Source organism: Giraffa tippelskirchi, chromosome 1 (genome assembly GCF_054371585.1).
Source record: "Giraffa tippelskirchi isolate mGirTip1 chromosome 1, T2T-mGirTip1v1.2.pri, whole genome shotgun sequence".
In the NCBI taxonomy this organism is placed as follows: domain Eukaryota; kingdom Metazoa; phylum Chordata; class Mammalia; order Artiodactyla; family Giraffidae; genus Giraffa; species Giraffa tippelskirchi.
In genome coordinates this window covers 90683701-90704267 of record NC_137275.1, presented here as the reverse complement: position 1 = coordinate 90704267, position 20567 = coordinate 90683701, and the positions used below count along the sequence as shown (strand labels likewise).

Sequence of the window (20567 nt, the reverse complement as noted above, 5' to 3'; positions counted from 1 at the left end):
CCCATTGTCTCCATACAAGACTTGGTCTTGCAAATTCCAGCCCCACAACATGGCAGCCTCTTTTAGTGCAAAGTAACTTGCTCTCCACACTGGACTATACTTACAAGAATTACAGTTTGAGGTCCCAAACAAACATGAACCGCAAATGAATCTCGTTATCTAATAAAGCTATCATCAATCGGGTTACACAATAAAATCACATTGCATTCTAGGTGAATAAAACAAAAATGATACTGGAGCTTCATCCCAATAAACTCGACTTCTTACTGATGTAGAGTGGACCTGGGTATCACTGTTTACTAAAAGCACCTAGATGATTCTGATGGCTTCATAGCACTGGTCTGGTATGATATATTGCTACTTCCACTGAGGATATTGTGCAGTAAGTCTAGGTTTGTGATTTCTGCTTGAAGTCAGGCCTCTCCCAGAGTTTCAGTTGCAGTCTACACCAGGCCCTTCACACCAAAGCCGGTGCCGGACAGAGAGCAGAAGTTGCCTGAAACCTGAACTCTGTACGCCTGGTTCTCCTCTCCTCCACCATGTATCTTCTCCATAAGTGATGTGGCTGTTTTCACACAGTGAATTCAAAACCCTTTCTTTCCTCCCTAACCTGTCCATCTATAGCCTCAAATGTTGGTATAACGCCTTTGGCCATCACACCTGGGTTCTCATTCCCTCCAGGTATCACTAATGAAAGAGGAGTGGGGAGAGGGCAACAGCTCCCTCTCCAAACCTCTGTTAAATACAGAAGTACCTTGAACTTCTGCTTGTGTAATAGTAATACTGCTGAATATTGTTACTGTCTCCTCCACTGTAAGTGCTGCAAAAACTGCAACAGGGCTTGGTACTTCGTGGGTGTTCAGTGAAATGTTTGATTGATACATAAATGAACGAACAAATGAATAGATGGAGAAGACCTATTTCTATCACAGAAGTGAAAAGATGCTGTCATGGCTTCACTGTTAGGGGCCAGCATGTTACATGGATCATTGGAACAACAAGCAGAGGATTGGGGGAGCAGAACTCATAATCTTAGCCTGAAAACTCAATACTTGCTCTTTTTCTTAAGCACAGGCTTGCCTCTTTTCAAGGCACCTAAACATGTGCCATCTCCTTGTGCTCCATTTCTGCTTTTCTTCTTAGACCTCCCACATTGTAGCGGTCTGATTATTATAAAATGCTCAGTTCTGCTTGCTTTGCCTTTACCATTTTCCAGCTCAATAGTAACCTACTCGTTATGTCCCTCCTTAAAATAACAGTGGGAGCTTTCCAGCTCTACAGCAGAGTTTCAGAGAGATTAGTTAAATGTACAGTAAGTCCTGTCTTACTCATTTTCTGACTTCTGCAGTGTTTTGAAAGTACTGAACGCTAAGACTGCTTATCCACAAGACCTTTTGAATAATGGTATGTTTATTTTAGAATTTCGACCTAAATGGTAATTGTATCACTGCATGTGGGAGAATGAAGCCAAGGTGTTTCAGTAATCATATAGTACCAGGGGCTTGCTGCCTCCAACGACTTAGGGCAGATGAGTCTGGTGCCTCTGTTCTGAAGGATTGGGGTTCAAGGAGAAATAAGCAGGAAGAACAGGATGAAAATCAGCTCCCTTTGCACTCTAGCTCACGTGATACATTTTGAATCAAGGGACACTGTTTCTCTTCAACATTAGCTACTGTTAAGCAGACCCTCAGTGGCTCTGGAAGAGTTTAGGGTTTGAAAGGTACATGGTCTTTGAATCTCTCAAGGCTCTACAGAAATGGAGAAAATAAGTGAGGTCAGCAATACTGAGGTCCATTTCTGTGAGTTCTGAAAATTACTAAGATCCAAATCCAGCAACATCTGTTTTACCTACTTACCAATACCTTTATCCTTTGGGCTTAAGATAGTATTTTTGAAAATATTGTGCACAGACCTGCTTTAGAATCATCTAATGGTGTTTGTTTAAAAACAAAAAACCACATTTCTGAACCCCAGATCTATTGCTTATTAGCAGAATCTCTGAATGAGGCCTCAAAGTTACCCTGACCAAACCACTCAGCTGATTCTCTTGAACCATAAAGTCAAGACTGCTGGCTTGAGATTCCACCAATATTAAGCTTCAGATAAGCTTCAAATATTCCCAAGAGACAATAGTATTGTGAGCAAGTGTTAGTCATTTTTCTTGAAGAATCTGAGATCAGCTTATGATAAAGTAATTGAGAAGAACGTGAGGACACAAACACCCAAGGAGGAGAAACAGGACACCACATATAGAGAGAGAATGCCAGAGAGCCCAAGAAAACCTTCTCTACTTCACTCTTTTGCCCTCAGTTATTTATCCTGTATCATAGTTTGGTTCAGACCAATAGGTGTATATTGAGTCCCTGCCATGTCCATGGCATTAGAGATAAAAAGATATGGGGAACTTCCCAGGTGGTCCAGTGGTTAAGACTCTGTGCTTCCACTGCAGGGGGCACAGGTTCGATCCCTGGTCAGGGAACTAAGATTCCACATGCCATACAGTGTGGCCAAAAAATAAATAAACATAAACAACACTGTCACTGTCCAAGAGGAGTTTACAATTTGCTAGAGAAGCAGACCCTTAAATAGGCAATTTACATTGATATAAGCCAAAGATAAAGATTTGCACAAAAAACCTGGGGGCTAAGAAGAGGGTCTCCTAATGCAAACTTGGCTCCTAGACAAGGAATTGCCTGAGTAGGGAAATAAATAGAAATTAGGCAGGTGGGGGTGGGTTGTTTTGAGGAGAAACTAAAACCCGGGAGTTGGTGGGAGCTGGAGCCTGTTTCCAACAGACAGTGTACAACAAAAAAGACTCTGAGTCCTAAAGTGATCCCTATCAGGGGACTGATTACAGTCCACAGCTGAAGTACAAGAAGTAGAGAAAGGTAATCAGTGATCCTGGATCCGTAGACATAGGCAAGCCAGGGAGATGTGTGTATGTCTTAATAATTTTTCAAAGCCCTCTTTGCTAGGCATCTAGACTTCTTGGAGCAGTCCTTCCTATTTATTCCAAGTTTATAGTCTCAAACTGTTCATTGCAGTTGCTCCAAAAACATGTTAGAACCAGTTTATGGGCCCTCCCTTCCCTGGTAGCTCAACAGTAAAGAACCCACCTGCCAGTGAAGGAGACATGGGTTCTGTCCCTCATCCAGGAAGATCCCCTGGAGAAAGGAATGGCAACCCACTCCAGTATTCTTGCCTGGGAAATCCCATGGACAGAGGAGCCTGGAGGGCTACAGTCCATAGGGTCAGAGAAGAGTTGGACATGACTTAGCAACTAAACAACAACATTGGCCCTCTCTGGGATGTTGTGCACATAATTGCAATAACTAATATGTTGAAAATACTATAAAAATTGTTCAAAATATAGATTTGAGAATGTTTTGGCAATCACTGGAAGGATATAGGAAAAATAGGAATGTTAATGATTTCTGGGAGTGGGGGACAAAGAAGAAATGTAAGAGGAGTTTAGGTCTCACTGCTTACCCCTTTATATTGTTAGAACTGTTTACCATGTATATTTACTGCCTATTCAGTTCAGTTCAGTTCAGTTCAGTCGCTCAGTTGTGTCCGACTATTTGCGACCCCATGAATCGCAGCACGCCAGGCCTCCCTGTCCATAACCAGCTCTCGGAGTCCACCCAAACCTATGTCCATCGAGTTACTGATGCCATCCAGCCATCTCATCCTCTGTCATCCCCTTCTCCTCCTGCCCCCAACCCTTCCCAGCATTAGGGTCTTTTCCAATGAGTCAACTCTTCGCATGAGGTGGCCAAAGTATTGGAGTTTCAGCTTCAAAATCAGTCCTTCCAATTAACACCCAGGACTGATCTCCTTTAGGATAGACTGGTTGGATCTCCTTGCAGTCCAAGGGACTCTCAAGAGTCTTCTCCAACACCACAGTTCAAAAGCATCAATTCTTCGGCACTCAGCTTTCTTCACCGTCCAACTCTCCCATCCATACATGACCACTGGAAAAACCATAGCCTTGGCTAGATGGACCTTTGTTGGCAAAATAATGTCTCTGCTTTTAAATATGCTATCTAGGTTGGTCATAACCTTCCTTCCAAGGAGTAAGTGTCTTTTAATTTCATGGCTGCAATCACCATCAGCAGTGATTTTGGAGCCCAAAAAAACAAACTCTGACACTGTTTCCCCATCTATTTCCTATGAAGTGATAGGACCAGATGCCATGATCTTAGTTTTCTGAACATTGAGCTTAAGCCAACTTTTTTACTCTCTTCTTTCACTTTCATCAAGAGGCTCTTTGGTTCTTCTTCACTTTCTGCCATAAGGGTGGTGTCATCTGCATATCTGAGGTTATTGATATTTCTCCCGGCAATCTTGATTCCAGCTTGTGTTTCTTCCAGCCCAGCGTTTCTCATGATGTACTCTGCATATAAGTTAAATAAGCAGGATGACAATATACAGCCTTGACGTACTCCCTTTCCTATTTGGAACCAGTCTGTTGTTCCATGTCCAGTTCTAACTGTTGCTTCCTGATCTGCAAGAGACAGATCAGATGGTCTAGTATTCCCATCTCTTTCAGAATTTTCCACAGTTTATTGTGATCCACACAGTCAAAGGCTTTGGAGTAGTCAATAAAGCAGAAATAGATGTTTTTCTGGAACTCTCTTGCTTTTTCGATGATTCAGCGGATGTTGGCAATTTGATCTCTGATTCCTCTGCCTTTTCTAAAACCAGCTTGAACATCTGGAAGTTCACGGTTCACATATTGCTGAAGCCTGGCTTGGAGAATTTTGAGCATTCCTTTACTAGTGTGTGAGATGAGTGCAATTGTGCGGTAGTTTGAGCATTCTTTGGCATTGCCTTTCTTTGGGATTGGAATGAAAACTGCCCTTTTCCAGTCCTGTGGCCACTGCTGAGTTTTCCAAATTTGCTGGCATATCGAGTGCAGCACTTTCACAGCATCGTCTTTGAGGATTTGAAATAGCTCAACTGGAATTCCATCACCTCCACTAGCTTTGTTCGTAGTGATGCTTTCTATGGCCCACTTGACTTCACATTCCAGGATGTCTGGCTCTAGGTGAGTGATCACACCATTGTGATTATCTGGGTTGTGAAGATCTTTTTTGTACAGTTCTTCCGTGTATTCTTGCCACCTCTTCTTAATATCTTCTGCTTCTTTTAGGTCCATACCATTTCTGTCCTTTATCGAGCCCATCTTTGCATGAAATGTTCCCTTGGTATCTCTAATTTTCTTGAAGTGATCTCTAGTCTTTCCCATTCTGGTGTTTTCATCTATTTCTTTGCATTGATCGCTGAGGAAGGCTTTCTTATCTCTCCTTGCTATTCTTTGGAATTCTGCATTCAGATGGGTATATCTTTCCTTTTCTCCTTTGCTTTTCATTTCTCTTCTTTTCCCAGCTATTTGTAAGGCCTCCTCAGACAGCCATTTTGCTCTTTTGCATTTCTTCTCCATGGGCATGGTCTTGATCCCTGTCTCCTGTACAATGTCATGAACCTCTGTCCATAGTTCATCAGGCACTCTGTCTATCAGATCTCGTCCCTTAAATCTATTTGTCACTTCCACTGTATAATCATAAGGGATTTGATTTAGGTCATACCTGAATGGTCTAGTGGTTTTCCCTACTTTCTTCAATTTAAGTCTGAATTTGGCAATAAGGAGTTCATGATCTGAGCCACAGTCTGCTCCTGGTCATGTTTTTGCTGACTGTATAGAGCTTCTCCATCTTTGGCTGCAAAGAATATAATCGATCTGGTTTCAATGTTGACCATCTGGTGATGTCCATGTGTAGAGTCTTCTCTTGTGTTGTTGGAAGAGGGTGTTTGCTATGACCAGTGCCTTCTCTTGGCAAAACTCTATTAGCCTTTGCCATGCTTCATTCTGTACTCCAAGGCCAAATTTGCCTGTTACGCCAGGTGTTTCCTGACTTCCTACTTTTGCACTGCCTATTCAAACAAGGTTAAAAGAGAACTAAAGAGACATTTATACCATAGTATGAATACTTTTGAAAAGAGGGATTTAATGTATATTAAAAACTAAATTAATGATTCGTTAATAGAACAGTGACAGCAGTGATATCACTATTGTTTTGTCTATTACAGCTTGAGAAAAAAATAGAATTAGACAGATACCAATTTTGTGTATCCTTTATAAATTTGTCCTTTCTTTTTTCAGTTTGCAGCTCATCTTGTGAAGATGAAATATCCGAGAATCTGTATTCTAGATGGTGGCATTAATAAAATCAAGCCCACAGGCCTCCTCACCGTTCCATCTCCTCAAATATGAAGAACAAGAGCATGGCTGTTAAAAGGACAGAGTAGCCTCACCCCCAGCAGCACAACTGTCCACAGCCTTGCCACTCTGACAGAACTAGACTTCCAGATTTTTACATCTTCATAAAGTTTTGTCATGAGACATTTATTTTTTAAAACGCATGACCCAAATGTTCAACTATCCAGGAAACAAACTTGGCTGTACATGTATTGCTGAAAGAATTTTCTTAATGGTGAAATCTGACCATGTATTTTTACCACATCAACACAAAGCCAGAAGAATTCAACTGACGAGGCAGGTTTAGCGTTATCAAGAAATCTTGTTGCACTGCAAAGGCTGTCTTCCACAGCACTGAACAGACAGTCCTGACAGAGGTACTCTTTAGAAATATAGACTGAATGTGGGCTGAAATCATTCTTGCATGATAAAAAAAAGTGAAAAGCTATTTACAATACATTCCTTATAAGTACATGTTATATTTGGTAACTCATTTTTGGCCCAGACGTGTGTGTGCATTTAGAGGGAGCATTATTTAGCCCATCGGAGAAAGTAATAACAGTTCTAGAAAAATGAAAGTCAGAAACTATTCATATTATATAGAATATTGTTCAGTTTCTGCAGCTGAGACACTAAAAATAGGAGTGACTTAGACAAAATAGAACTTTATTTTTCTCTCATGTAACACCCTACAGAGTCAGTGTAGGGTAGTGTATTGGATTCATAGTGATTAAGAACTCAGGTGTCTTTTTTCATTGCTCTACCACCCGCAACGCTGGGTTTCTGTCTCATAGATCAAGATGGCTGTTCAACTCCCACCATCACATTCAGTTTGGAAGGAGGGGAATCTCAGAGGAAGGAGGGGGAAAAAAAAGAGAAGGTAAAAATAGGGAGGAAGAAGAGAAGGGAGGGCATGTTGCTTCTCTTTAAGGGCACAAACCAGAAGTTGTACATGTTACTTCTGCATACATACTGTTAGCCAGAACTTAGGCATGTGGCCACAATTAGCTATCAAGAAAACTTGAAATATAGTTTTGATTGGGCAGTCACTTACCCAGTTAAAATTTTTATTACCGTTTAGGAAGAGGAGAACACATTGAAGGACAGCTGGCAGCCTCTGCCACATAATTCTAAAAATCAAGCATTTCATTGAATCTACGATATATCACAGTTTTATGCACCATGAAGAAAAGAAAAATGCAGCCAAATAAACTGTGACACCCTATCAATTATAGGATTCATTTCCATTTCAGAAATGTGAAAAAATATGCATCTTAGAATTATTAAAATACAGTATGTCTTTTTGACTATTTTCAATTTTGTTTTAACTAAAACATGTTCTTTTATCTTTAACTTGTATTCCTCTTTTCAGTATTAGGACTATGTAAGTAGAACATTTCAATAAGAGTCTCAGTCCAACTTTCTGGACTATGGTTTTATCACTGCAGTTTGTTTTGAGGTTTTTTGTTATCTATGTTTTTTATTCAGATATAATTTATATACCTTAAAATTCACCCTTTATAATGTATAATTCATGTTTTTTAGTAGATTCACAAATCTGTGCAGTAACCACTGTTAATTCCAGAATATTTTCAAAACTCAAAAAAGAAATCCTCTACCTATGAGCAGTCATTCCCCATTGACCCCCTCCCAAGATCTTTAATTTGATTTTTCTGTATGGAGTGAGACAAGTAGCCAACATCATTCTTGCACGTAGATGTCAAGGTGTCCTAGCAGCTGTGTTGGGTTTTTTTGCTCAATTAAATTATATGCAGTCATTCACCAAATATATTTTGAATACCACTACTTGCAAGACACTGACATAATCAATGGTTGTATCATTCTGTGATCTCCAGAGAATATACAAAGAAAAATGTGAGAATTAATGAGAAAAGAAAATTTTACCATGATTCCTCTAACATCATTTACCATCATCTACCCTGATTAGGAAGATAAGTCATCCTATCCATTCCTTCAGTCTTTGATGACTTATTTGACTGCATAATCAGTGTAGCACTGATGATTGTTTGGAAGAAGTGCTTCTGAGTCTTAACTTTGCCTTCCTGAAAAAGCAGAGAAAGATGGAGGAGCAGAAATTTGAACTGAATAGGATAATAGGTAGTGAGAGAGGGGGAAGACCTGAGTGTTGTGAGGGCATCTGTGTGAGAACACAATAGTAGCCAACCTGCATTACAACTTTGCATTTGTTCTTTCTTAAAATGATACATTTAGGCTTATTTTGAAAAACTTGGAAGTTTTTTTTAAACATTCAAATTATGAATAATATTTAATATTCTCAACAGTAAAATAAGCAAGCATACAATCCCTGCCACATCTACATGCAGGGTATGTTATTTGATGGCAGATGGTTTCAACAAAGTTTACCTCACAACTGTTTGTTGAATTAAACCCTATATAACCCATGACTTGTAGAGGTCCTTTTTAATATATTATTGACTCCTACACAGTCACTATCAGCACTGTTTATTTTGGCATCAGCAGTCTCTTCCCTCTGCCTGGAATGTCCTTATACCACCACCAGCTCCATAGACACACACACACACATACACACACACACACGCACACATACATTTACAGATTCTTCATAATCTAGCACCAGTAGCATGGTCTCCAGTTTTCTCTGACTTCTGTGTGCTGCATTGAGCCTCAAGTCTATCAAAGCATTCCATTCATACTTCTAGTAATAGACTTATTACATCATTTTGCAATTATCTGTTCACATTTGGAGCCCCTATTTTTAAAATATGAGCTCCCTTTAAAGTCAGAGTCTATAATTTATACCTTTTGTTATCTTCAGCAACCCAGTACACTGGCGATGCTTGATATATGCAGAACTGAATCTCTAGCTTAGAGATTTTATATGAATACAAGAAATCCAGGTAATTTTTTTCAAGTGCCAAACTCATCTGGTACCTGATGATATATAAATAAATTGAAATTTCAGTTCATGGAATAAAGATAGGATCTCTAATATTGTACCCAACTCTAAAATTCTATTCAACAGGATAAACTAAGTTAGTTGCATCTACTTTCCAAAACATAGAAATGCTAAATTTAGAAATATTAATAAAAATATCTCATCCTTAACCAAGACTGAAAGAATAAAACAAATTTCTGACGTCAGCTATGAAGAGGAGCTGGGATATCAGATATCAATATAGGTTCTAGGAGCTGAAGTTCATAGGGACAGAGGCCTTGGGTCTTCTGGTAAGGAGTTGGAACTAAGACTCCTTTACAAAGTGACAGTTTCAGAGAACTCTTTGCTCCATGAAATGACTAGAGATGGCTTTGAGCCAAATCGAGGAAACTATGGGGAAGATGGTCATGGCCTGATATTTAGGGGGAAGATATCTGTTATAGACAGATGGAGGCATTCAATGGAAAGGCTGTCCCCAGACTAGGACAGGCTTTAGGGCATGTATTTATCTGACTATTTAAAAATGAGAATAATGGACCTTCCCTGGTGGCACAGTGGTCAAGAATTTGCCTGCCAATGCAAGAGACACAGGTTTGATCCTTGATCTGGGAAGACCCTAGATGCTGCAGGGAAGTGTGTGCTCCACAGCTACTGAACCTGTGCTCTAGAGCTCGGGAGCCGCAACTACTGAAGCCCTCGCGCCCTAGAACCTGTTCTCTGCAACAAGAAAAGCCACCACAGTGATAAGCCTGCATTCCACAACTATAGAGTGCTCTGGCTCACAGCAACCACAGAAGAGTTCACATGGCAACAAAACCCAGCACAACCAAAAAATAATATTTTTTTTTTTTTAAATGAGAACAATGAATTATATCCAACTTCTGGAAAACATAGTTAGTACCAGATATTTGTTTGACTCCTTTGTTTCTTCCTCCAAATAGTTACCAAAAAATGCTTCTTTAGAAAAATTAATAGTAAAAATGTGGTATAGTCTTTCAAGAGGACCTCCGGCAGTAGTCTCATCTGGTGAAATCCACTGCAAGGAGAGAAGACTGCTGCCTTGACTGCCATGGGTTGTGGGCCTTTCACTCTGTCAAAGTCATATAGTCATCTCATTGGTATACTTTCTGGCTCTACGTATGCCTATTGTTAACCAAATAATGCATTTTTCTTGATCGTTCATTAAGCCAAAGAGTGGAAGCAAGATGATATTATGATTTTTATGATTTTTCTTTTTCAGTGTTCAATGTGTACTAGTTCTAATAGTTTTACCTCATTTAGTATTAGGACTAGTACACATTGTAAATAAGCTATTTAAAAAGTCGTGTTTTTTTTTTTAAGTTGCATGTATTTTTATCTTCTCTGAGTAATTTTCTTGTTAATATCTTATGATAGGTGCTTGTCACATGAAGACTAAACTTGGATCTTGGCAAATTCCATATTCTATAGATAGACTGTTATATTTGTAGCTGGTACTAGTGACTTTCAGGCCTAACATCTCCTCTTGGAGTGATGCTCTTTGATATCTTTTCTCTTCCCTTTGAGAGGACTCATTTTTAGTTTTCATTGTTTGCAGCATTTTAGTAATACCGCTCCATTTTAATGCGCACGGTGGCCAATAAGCAGTGCATGCATAGGTACCCAGGTACAGTATTGCCAGCATTCCTTGATTTCATATACTAATCCTCAGGGTGATGGAGATGTAAACACTGTCCTATCTTGGCTTAAGACTAATCTCAGAGCTATAGCAAATGCATTTAAAGCTTTATATCAGATTCTAAATACTGCTTCTTGCCACACTGTAAGAGTCAACTTTTGAAACTATTATTGTCGTAATAGGTAGCTGTGACTTTTTGAAAAACATTACATGGCCTACCAATCTTTTAAAAAGCTGTTATAGTGTGATCATTTAAGTATTAAAAATTGAGACAGTCCATGCATTAATTTTCTCATTAATGCTGGAAACACTTTTTTTTTAACCATTATTAATTTCTTCTCAACTATATTTGCATACTCTTCAGTCTTTTGTGGTAGAATAATTTACTGTTTTCAGGCTTATAGTTTGTTAGAACTGTTCCTAGTGGCTTGGAACTGCTGAATGTGCCCATTTCTTCCCAATTTCACATTCAGTGACCTTGGTAGCTTAAAATTGGCCATGGCAGGAGTATTAAGAAATAGACAGACATCATAAAACATGGCTTTCTTTTCACTCATTTTTATTGTTTTGAAAGCCAGTTAATAATATTTACCAGAAAGCTACTGACTTTAACCATCCTATGCTCAGTATATTATCTGTAGATTGTAAATCATGAAGATAAATTTAAAGATCATCCAATCCAAACATCATTACCCAAACAATAATAACAGTGAAATGATTTTGTGCAAATCACATAGCTAGTAAAAGATCCAAAATTACAATTCTGCTTTCCTGATTCTTAACACATTTCTCTGTCTACAACATACAGATGGAGAAGGTAAAAAACACCAATACTGACCCATTACACACTTATTACAGGACAAATTTAGGTCAGGCCTGTGTTATGTATAGGATATGAAAATGAAGCACAAAAAAATGTTGACTAAGCTCACTGTTAACTAACTCTATGATGTAGAAGCGTCACTTAGTATTAACTCCTAGCAGACGCCTCTCTCACTGCCCCTTCCATATTCACTCACAACAGTAAAGATTTCCAAGATAAGAAACAAATTAAGTATCTGCATTCCCCCAAACTGAGGGAAGAACCACTGTTCTCAGGAACTCCTGCTGTATATTAAGTTACCTCTTCAACTCCAAGACAGTATTACCCAGAAAACACTTCTTTGGTAGAGAACCACAGTGTTTTCTATAAACAGTCAAGTCCTTGAAATACCAGGTCAAAGTTGGCCTTTAACCTTTGCATTCTATGTCTTTGCTAGGCCCCAGGCTTGAAGAACTGGAGAAGTCCTTCAATCAGCCCCCCAGTCACATGTGGAAAGCCAAAGAGAGGGACTACAAGGAGAGAGGTTAGTTAGCTAGTTTCTAGGTCTATTAATCATAAAAGAAAAGAAATAGACTTTAGTTAGGTCATAGGTCAGATAGTTTACTATCTTAAAAAAATTAATTTTATGCCTGAGGTAAACAATCATGATAATTTATTACTTGTCAGATATTATATCTTTTCTAAAATTATCTTTAAGATCATTAATAATCTCATGTACCATGCATTCATTTCCATGAATTCAATATCGGGTTATAAAGGGCCTGAAAGTCATGGGAGGAATATGATCACTGGATTGAGCCCAAATGACACAAAGAGTAATTTGCATACTAATGTACAACCAATAAAAGAGAATCTTTTATTTCAATATGTAATAAGGATTAAAAGCAATCTCTGCGCTCACACACCGTCATTAATTATGTTTGGCAATACAAGATTACAGTATAAAACATCTAATGCAGTGGTCAGTATGAACATTTGTTTTTGTTCAGTCTTTAAGTCAAGTCTGACTCTTTGTGACCCCATGGACTGCAGCACACCAGGCTCTTCTGTCCTCCACTATCTGCTGGAGTTTGGACAAATTCATGTCCATTGAGTCAGTGATGCAATCTAACCATCCCATCCTCTGTCACCCCCTTCTCCTACCGTCGATCTTTCCCAGCATCAGGGTGTTTTCTGATAAGTAGGCTCTTTGCATCAGGTGGCCAAAGTTTTATAGCTTCAGCTTCAGCATCAGTCCTTCCAATGAATATTCAGGGTTGATTTCCTTTAGGACTGACTGAGTTAATCTCCTTGCAGTCCAAGGGACTCTCAAGAGTCCTCCAGAACCACAATTCGAAAGCATCAATTCTTCGGCACTCAACCTTCTTTACGGTCCAACTCTCACATCTGTACATGACTACTGGAAAACCCATAACTTTTGACTAGATGGACCTTTGTTGACAAAGTGATGTCTCTCCTTTTTAATATGCTGTCTACATATGCTGTCACAGCTTTTCTTCCAAGGAGCAAGCATCTTTTAATTTCATGGCTACAGTCACCATCCACAATGATTTTGGAGCCCAGGAAAATAAAATCTGTCACTGCTTCCACTTTTTCCCTTTGTATTTGCATGGAGCTGCCTGTGGCATAGATCATGAACTCCTTATTGCAAAATTCAGGCTTAAATTGAAGGAAGTAGGGAAAACCACTAGACCATTTCAGTTCAGTTCAGTTCAGTCGCTCAGTCGTGTCTGACTCTTTGCGACCCCATGAACCGCAGCACACCAGGCCTCCCTGTCTATCACCAACTCCCAGAGTCCACCCAAACCCATGTCCATTGAGTCGGTGATGCCATCCAACCATCTCATCCTCTGTCGTCCCCTTTTTCTCCTGCCCTCAATCTTTCCCAGCATCAGGGTCTTTTCCAATGAGTCAGCTCTTCTCATCAGGTGGCCAAAGTATTGAAGTCTCAGCTTCAACATCAGTCCTTCCAGTGAGCACCCAGGACTGATCTCCTTTAGGATGGAGTGGTTGGATCTCCTTGCAGTCCAAGGGACTCTCAAGAGTCTTCTCCAACACCATAGTTTAAAAGCATCAATTCTGCGCTCAGCTTTCTTTATAGTCCAACTCTCACATCCATACATGACCACTGGAAAAACCATAGCCTTGATTAGACGGACCTTTGTTGGCAAAATAATGTCTCTGCTTTGTAATATGCTGTCTAGGTTGGTCATAACTTTGAATCTTATGCAACAATATAGCAACTATTTTAAAATTTCAGTGGTGACTTTTATAACTTAACATAAAGCAAGACATTATATACTTATACAGAAACTATCCCATAAGATGACAATAGCTCAAGCAGAAGCTGACTTTATTAAGTGCCTTATAAATAATTAACTCTATAGTTATTATTAACATTCTGAAATGAATTTAAAACTGCCCCTTTTGATTAAGTGAAGTAATATAAAAAGTCATAGTGAAGTTCATTACTGTCAGCTACATTAATTCAATTAAATAAAAAAACATAAATTAATGAAGAAATTAATGCAATTATTTAGCCCTTTGAATTACCTTGTCCTGCCTAGGACATTAGCTGAGCCTTTTAAAAGGGTGCTAGGCATTTATTGTAAAGCCTGATTCAAATTTTATTAGAATTGTATTACTTACCAGCTAGAATAAAAGATGATTCTAAGATCTGAACAAAATGCTAAGTAAAATATCTGATACAAATTAGTTGTATAAAAATTACCAAAGGATCCCACTGGCAGCTCTAAAGTCTGTCATTCCCAACATAGATGCTAAACCTGACAAGTCTTGGCCCCTGGTCATGTTTTTGTTGCCCCATGAGGGCACATGAGTGATTCAGCTATCAATATCTCAAGGGTAGGTGATATCATAACCCCTCAGTGACACCTTGCCCCTGACATGGCATATATATTTTTGTTTACCCAGATCTTGGAAGGCTGGAATGAGGAAGAATTCTGGGCTGGGGTTTCAGATTGGCTGGCAATTGTTTAGTGCTTATAGTTGAGAGAGGGGTTGAACTTTCTCAAGGATCTTTCCTTTCACAACACTAAGTACCCTTAAGCCCCCCAGAATTCTGGTAAATCTCACTTCCTGCAGCACTATTTAGGAAGCTCCACCTCCATCCTCTGTGGCTGTCCTCAGAGCAGGGCCTCCCAACCTCCCATCAGAATTTAATCTCCAATAAGAAATTTTAATATGTTTCAAGATCCCAACACTATCACATGAAGAATTGTCAGAAGACCACTCTGAGAAAAAGTGCAAGTTCAGAAAGAGGAAGAGAGAAGAGTTAGAGTTTTCCTCTCCCTTAAGAAACCAGAGATTAAAAAAAAAAAAAAAGAAACCAGAGATTAGAGGGAGCATACAGGGAGACTGGGGCTTCTCAGGTGGCACTAGTGGTAAAGAACCCACCCGCCAATGCAGGAGATGCGGGTTCGACCCCTGGGTCAGGAAGATCCCCTGGAGGAGGGCATGGCAACCCACTCCAGTATTCTTGCCTGGAGAATCCCATGGACAGAAGAGCTTGGTGGGCTATAGTCCGTGGGGTCACAAAGAGTTGGACATGACTGAAGCAACCTAACACGCACAGGGAGACCAAGAGTAAGAAAATCTGGAATCTTCTACCTCTCCACTGTGGCTGCTGGCATGTCCCTGTGCAGTGCACTTAGGCTCTCAGGCTCAAGTTCCTCATGTATGAAACAGGAATAAGAGCGCTGATCCAGCCTGTCTCCCAGGCTTATGCTGGAGCTCATGAAAAAGCATTTTATAAAGGGAAAAGTGTTACTCAAGTGTAACATGTTTACAATTTTTATAAAAGTCCTAACTGTTCTATAAAACCATCAAGCCAAATTTTTTAGCTACCATGTTGTTTTTAAATAAGAAATTTGACACAATAATGATTACTCTTACAATCCATAAATATGGCCCTATTATATAATATACACACAGGGGAAGGCTCTATGAATGGTGATAAGATTGTACACTACACATTGGCTACTGTTTGGTGAAAAGCAACCATTTTTGTTAAGTCGATAAGTTTTATCCAAGATCTTTTCAGATTTCTCTTTCTTTTCTACACTCCCCTTCCCCTAACCCAGTTTTACCAACTTAAAATACCCTCTTTTAAGAATAATCTAAATTATTCTCTCTTGATAAAATCTAGCAGTTTCAGCTTCGCCAATAGTCATCTACACCTCGATGATAGAGATTAACTTCATTTCAAATCCACTCTTCCCTTCAGTTTTATCTCCTTCTTCCCTTGCAGCTCTCTCCTGGACTTCAAAGCAGCTTTGTGGTTTGCCTCGCAGAAAATCAATGGTTGGGAGATGAAAAGCAGCTCTTGTTAATCTCTACCCGCTGAAGGTCATTCTGCTCAGTAGCATCCGTGTGAGATCCACAGCCATTTTTCCTTACAGAGGACAGGAGTAAACTGAATACATACCTGAAAGCCATTATAAGGAGAGAGTGGTGCCCATTTTAAATGAGTAGGATCACAACAGAACAAGAATATATTAGTATGAATAAGTAGTATAATGGAGTACTGCTGTTTGGAGTATAAATTTAGACTGTTACTGAATATGACCCTGATTTAAAAGGAGAAAAAAAAGCTATGTCTGGACTTAGTTATGAGGCCTAAAATTATAGCAGATATGGCTAGAGTTGTTGGCCTTGCTTACCCAGGTTGTGTATTAGTCCCTTTTCAAACAGTGATGACACATTCTAACCCAACCCTGTCATATGTACTGCTTAGCTCTCGGGGTTCTTTTTGTTCCAAAGTCATTTCTTTGAGGGCAAGTTTTCATTCTGCTATTTCCCACAGAAACTAGTACATCATCAGCACAGAAGTGGGCTTCAATGTGTGTCTATTGAACAAATGGAGAGAATCATTGTTTACAACAAAAAGCGTCGATCAACAATGATTGATTAAGTACCAGGTATGTGCCTGCATCCTAGGATAGGCAGTGAGTGACATTAAAGAGGTAGACATGGTCCCTGTTAGAAGGGTTGGCACATACAGAGGAACTGATGTAACCTTGTGGCACAGGTTATACACTTAGTCTGTGTGCTCAGCAAAGCTAGGCCAGGCACTTCCCTGTGAGCCAGGGCTCTCCATAATGAGACCACTTCTCAAGATTGGGGGTTGGGGGGCTCTAGTACTTTGGACTTCAACACTTTGCCACTTGCTGAATGTGTGACCTTGAACAAGTTCTGTCTCTTTCAGCCTCAGTTTCCTAATCTGTTAAACAGGATTGATCAGGATTGATCAGCCCTGCTTTGTGGGCTGGCATGAAGAGTAAAGGGAAAAATGACTGTAAGGCACACAGTGCTTAGCACCTACAGCACATAAAAATAGAAGTAGCTATTTTTATACCTTTTATTGTTAACCTGCCAGAGGAAAGCCTTTTACCTCATTATTAGCTCACCTTTAAAAGCACAATTTCATGATGTCTCCATGCTTGAGGCTTTTTTCCACTCATTAGGTGGGAATTAACTAGCCAAGACAGAAAAGATGTTAAGGTTTACAGTGGGCATGACCAGAGCCAGAAAAGAAGGAAATAGGGTCCTTTCTTTTTGAAGTTCACCGTGAAATGAGGGCCATCAGGAAGCTGTGAGTGTTAAACAGCCATGCACTGGGCACCGTGGAATTCTGTGCAGTTGTTGCTAATCCTTGGGGAAACAGCACCTGTGTGCTAGAGTTATTTGCCAGGCATCCTGAGAGCCATCGGGCAATTGCCTGCTAAAAAGAAAGACGCAGCCGCGGCCAGCTGTTGCTGCTCCCGCACTGAACCCTTTTAGAACATCTGCCCTGTGACAGATGAGGAGCTCCTGTGAGGAGCTGTGCAATCCTGCCTCCAGAGCCAGCTTCCCTCTAGCTCTGATTTCTCAATTTCAGGGATCCTATTTTGAGTCAGTTGTACTGAGGGGCAAGCTGAAATGCCCTTTTAGCTGCTGCCTGTTGCTGACACTGTTCTTGCCTTTGTCCTTAACATGCATCCATTTCCTAAAAGCACTGCAAGCTAATTCTGCTGCAGGTGGTGATGGCCCGCCGTCCCGGGCACTTCAGCTCTTTCACAGATTAGTACATAATTCTGATGCCACTGAGCACATGAGTGCCATGATGAATCTTTCCTCTGCTGCTTGATTATTGATATCAGTAATAAGTTATTATTATATTATTTCTAATATTAATAATAAATTGGGATTTCCAACTTATTACTGCCACCAATGCAGTGGTAAAGAACCATCCTCCTAATGCAGGAGACGCGGGTTTGATCTCTGGGTCAGGGAATATCCTCTGGAGGAGGAAATGGCAACCCACTCCAGTATTCTTGCCTGGGAGATCCCATGGACAGAGGAGCCTGGTGGGCTACAGTCCATGGGGTCGCAAAGAGTCGGACACAACTTAGTGGCTAAACAACAACAACAAAGTAATAAGTTAGTATTTTGACTGTCTGAGGATTCATAGGCTCTGGTAAGAAGGAAGAAATTTTAATTCACGACCTTGTTACTCTCTTCCTGTTTCTACTCTAGAAGCAGTCTAATTGCTTAATCTAAAAAAATATATACACAGTGATTCCTTGAAACAAGTTTTCTATTGGGATATTTAACTTTAAAAACTACCTTAAATGTATCTCTTATTACAAACACTCCTACTAAACTGGAGCTAAAATTTAGCAGGTTAATTGTTTATTAATTAATTAACTAATTGTTTATTAATGGTTGCTCTATATTATTTCCTTAAGAAAACATACCGGCAGGTCATATAGGAATTTCTTCCCTAAGTATACCTCGATATGTTTAAACACATCTGTAATGGTTGGAGGAGTGACTGGACATTTCATGTGCTCAGGATGCCCTGATGCAGTGCTCTGAACAGCAGGAGGTGCTTCAACAGAGTGTGCGTGAAATCATTAGGTGGGAACCTGACTTTTCATTTTCCAGCTGTGGCCTGGGACATTTAATGTTGCTGAGCCTCGGTTTATGTCTCTGTCAAGCAGGTTTAATAACCATGTGTGTTTCACAGGGCTATAATGAAGACAAATGTGATCACAAATGTAAAGCACTTATCAAAGTGCCTGGCACACACCTGGGCAGGGCAGGGTTCAGTACAGGACAGCTAATATTATTAATGATATAAAAGCACCATCCTGGTGTGTGCTTTTCCTAAATTCTCGTGCTACTGAATGTAAGCAGTGGTGAAATGGGCCAAGCAAGATGCATTTCTTGGCTAATAGAAGCAGCTTCCTTTATTCACGGTGTCTATGGGCCCAGGAGGGACTGCTGCTGCTGCTGCTGCTAAGTCATTTCAGTTGTGTCCAACTCTATGCAATCCCATGGACCGTAGCCCACCAGGCTCCTCCGTCCATGGGATTTTCCAGGCAAGAATACTGGAGTGGGATGCCATTGCCTTCTCCACAACAGGAGGGGCCAGAAATACAAAGAAAAGGAGCAGCTGCCAGCAGTGCCTACAGAGGTGTTAGAAGATGGCCACAGGAGGCGGGTCATTGTGGAGCAAGAAGGCAGAAAGAGGCCTGGGTTTGCCGAGGTGACAGGAGACCATGTGCTGAAACCTAGTGAGGAGTAGACGAGGGGGCCAGTGCTGGCAGAGGGAAAAGAATGCCCAGAGCTAGGAGAAGAGGGGAGAAGTGGAGGATGTGCAAGGGGCAAACTGCCTGTGCTGAATACTTACTGGGCCTGTGTAAGGACACAGATGGAGGCCCTTCTGCACTGTTCTAAAGGGCACGGATCCAGTGGGATCTCTTTAAGAACTATGCACGAGATACAGTATTTCCCAAGGGGAATTCCGGGCGGTGTTACTTCTACCAAATGCTGAGGGGAAACAAGAAGCTGTCTACCATATCCTCTCTTGGAGACTCACATATCTCATACTAAAGCTTAAAAGGACCCTACCAAAGAGATACTCATTTAACGATTAAGCTGCTGCTGCTAAGTCGCTTCAGTCGTGTCCGACTCTGTGCGACCCCATAGACAGCAGCCCAACAGGCTCCGCTGTCCTTGGGATTCTCCAGGCAAGAATTCTGGAGTGGGTTGCCATTTCCTTCTCCAATGCAGGAAAGGGAAAAGTGAAAGTGAAGTCACTCAGTCGTGTCTGACTCTTAGCGACCCCATGGATTGTAAGCCTACCAGGCTCCTCCGTCCATGGGATTTTCCAGGCAAGAGTACTGGAGTGGTGTGCCATTGCCTTCTCCCAACGATTAAGCTAGCATTTTCTAAACTGATCTCACCTAGCACGTGCTAGCTTCTTCAAGCCCTGGTAAGCCACTGGACTCTCTGCAGGAGGCCGGCTGGAGGCAGCTCCATGGCTAAAGCCCCAAACCGGTTCCAGGTGGCCACACTAAGGCCGTGTGATTATTGACTCTCTGGATGTCAGTTTCTCATCTATAGTGTAGAGGAATTAAATGAGATGACCTTGAAGATCCCAGGGGTTCATGACATTGGGGAGATTCAGTTTTCTCACACTTCCTTTCCCAGAGCTCTGTGCCTGTCCCATTGCTGCCAAACTCCAAAGTTGGGACAAACCAGAAGAGCAGACTTCACACTAGATAAGCTGTCTCCAGGAGCCTCACTTTTCCATTCTAACTTCCGCTTTGATCCATCGCAGGCCCAGCAGATGCCATAGTAATGAGCTCTGTAATTCCATGGGAAAGACGTGGGAAACCCAATCATAACAGCAATAATTCAACAGCCTAGCAAGTGCCAGATTTAATGTGTGCTTCTCCCATAGCATGACAGATGATATATGAGAGCGACAGAATGTTCATCTCTGACAAAAGAAGTTCAACACATTTACTGAAATCTCTGATTTGCAGCAAGTTGAGTTCCAGTTTGTAGGTAAGTTAGTTTGCATCTTCTCATAACA

At 40.6% G+C, this 20567-nt stretch overlaps 1 protein-coding gene across 14 annotated transcripts in view; it reads left to right on the top strand.

Moving 5' to 3' along the window:
* The window catches only part of TBCK (TBC1 domain containing kinase), a 201238-nt gene extending 193529 nt beyond the window's left edge, over nt 1-7709 (top strand). For all 14 annotated transcript variants that reach the window (XM_081484365.1, XM_081484424.1, XM_081484339.1 and 11 more), the window contains one exon: nt 6167-7709. In XM_081484365.1, the coding sequence (XP_081340491.1) occupies nt 6167-6277 (111 nt within the window). In that variant the 3' untranslated portion in view covers nt 6278-7709. The remainder of the gene's footprint in view (nt 1-6166) is intronic.
* The last annotated feature ends 12858 nt before the right edge of the window (nt 7710-20567 follow it).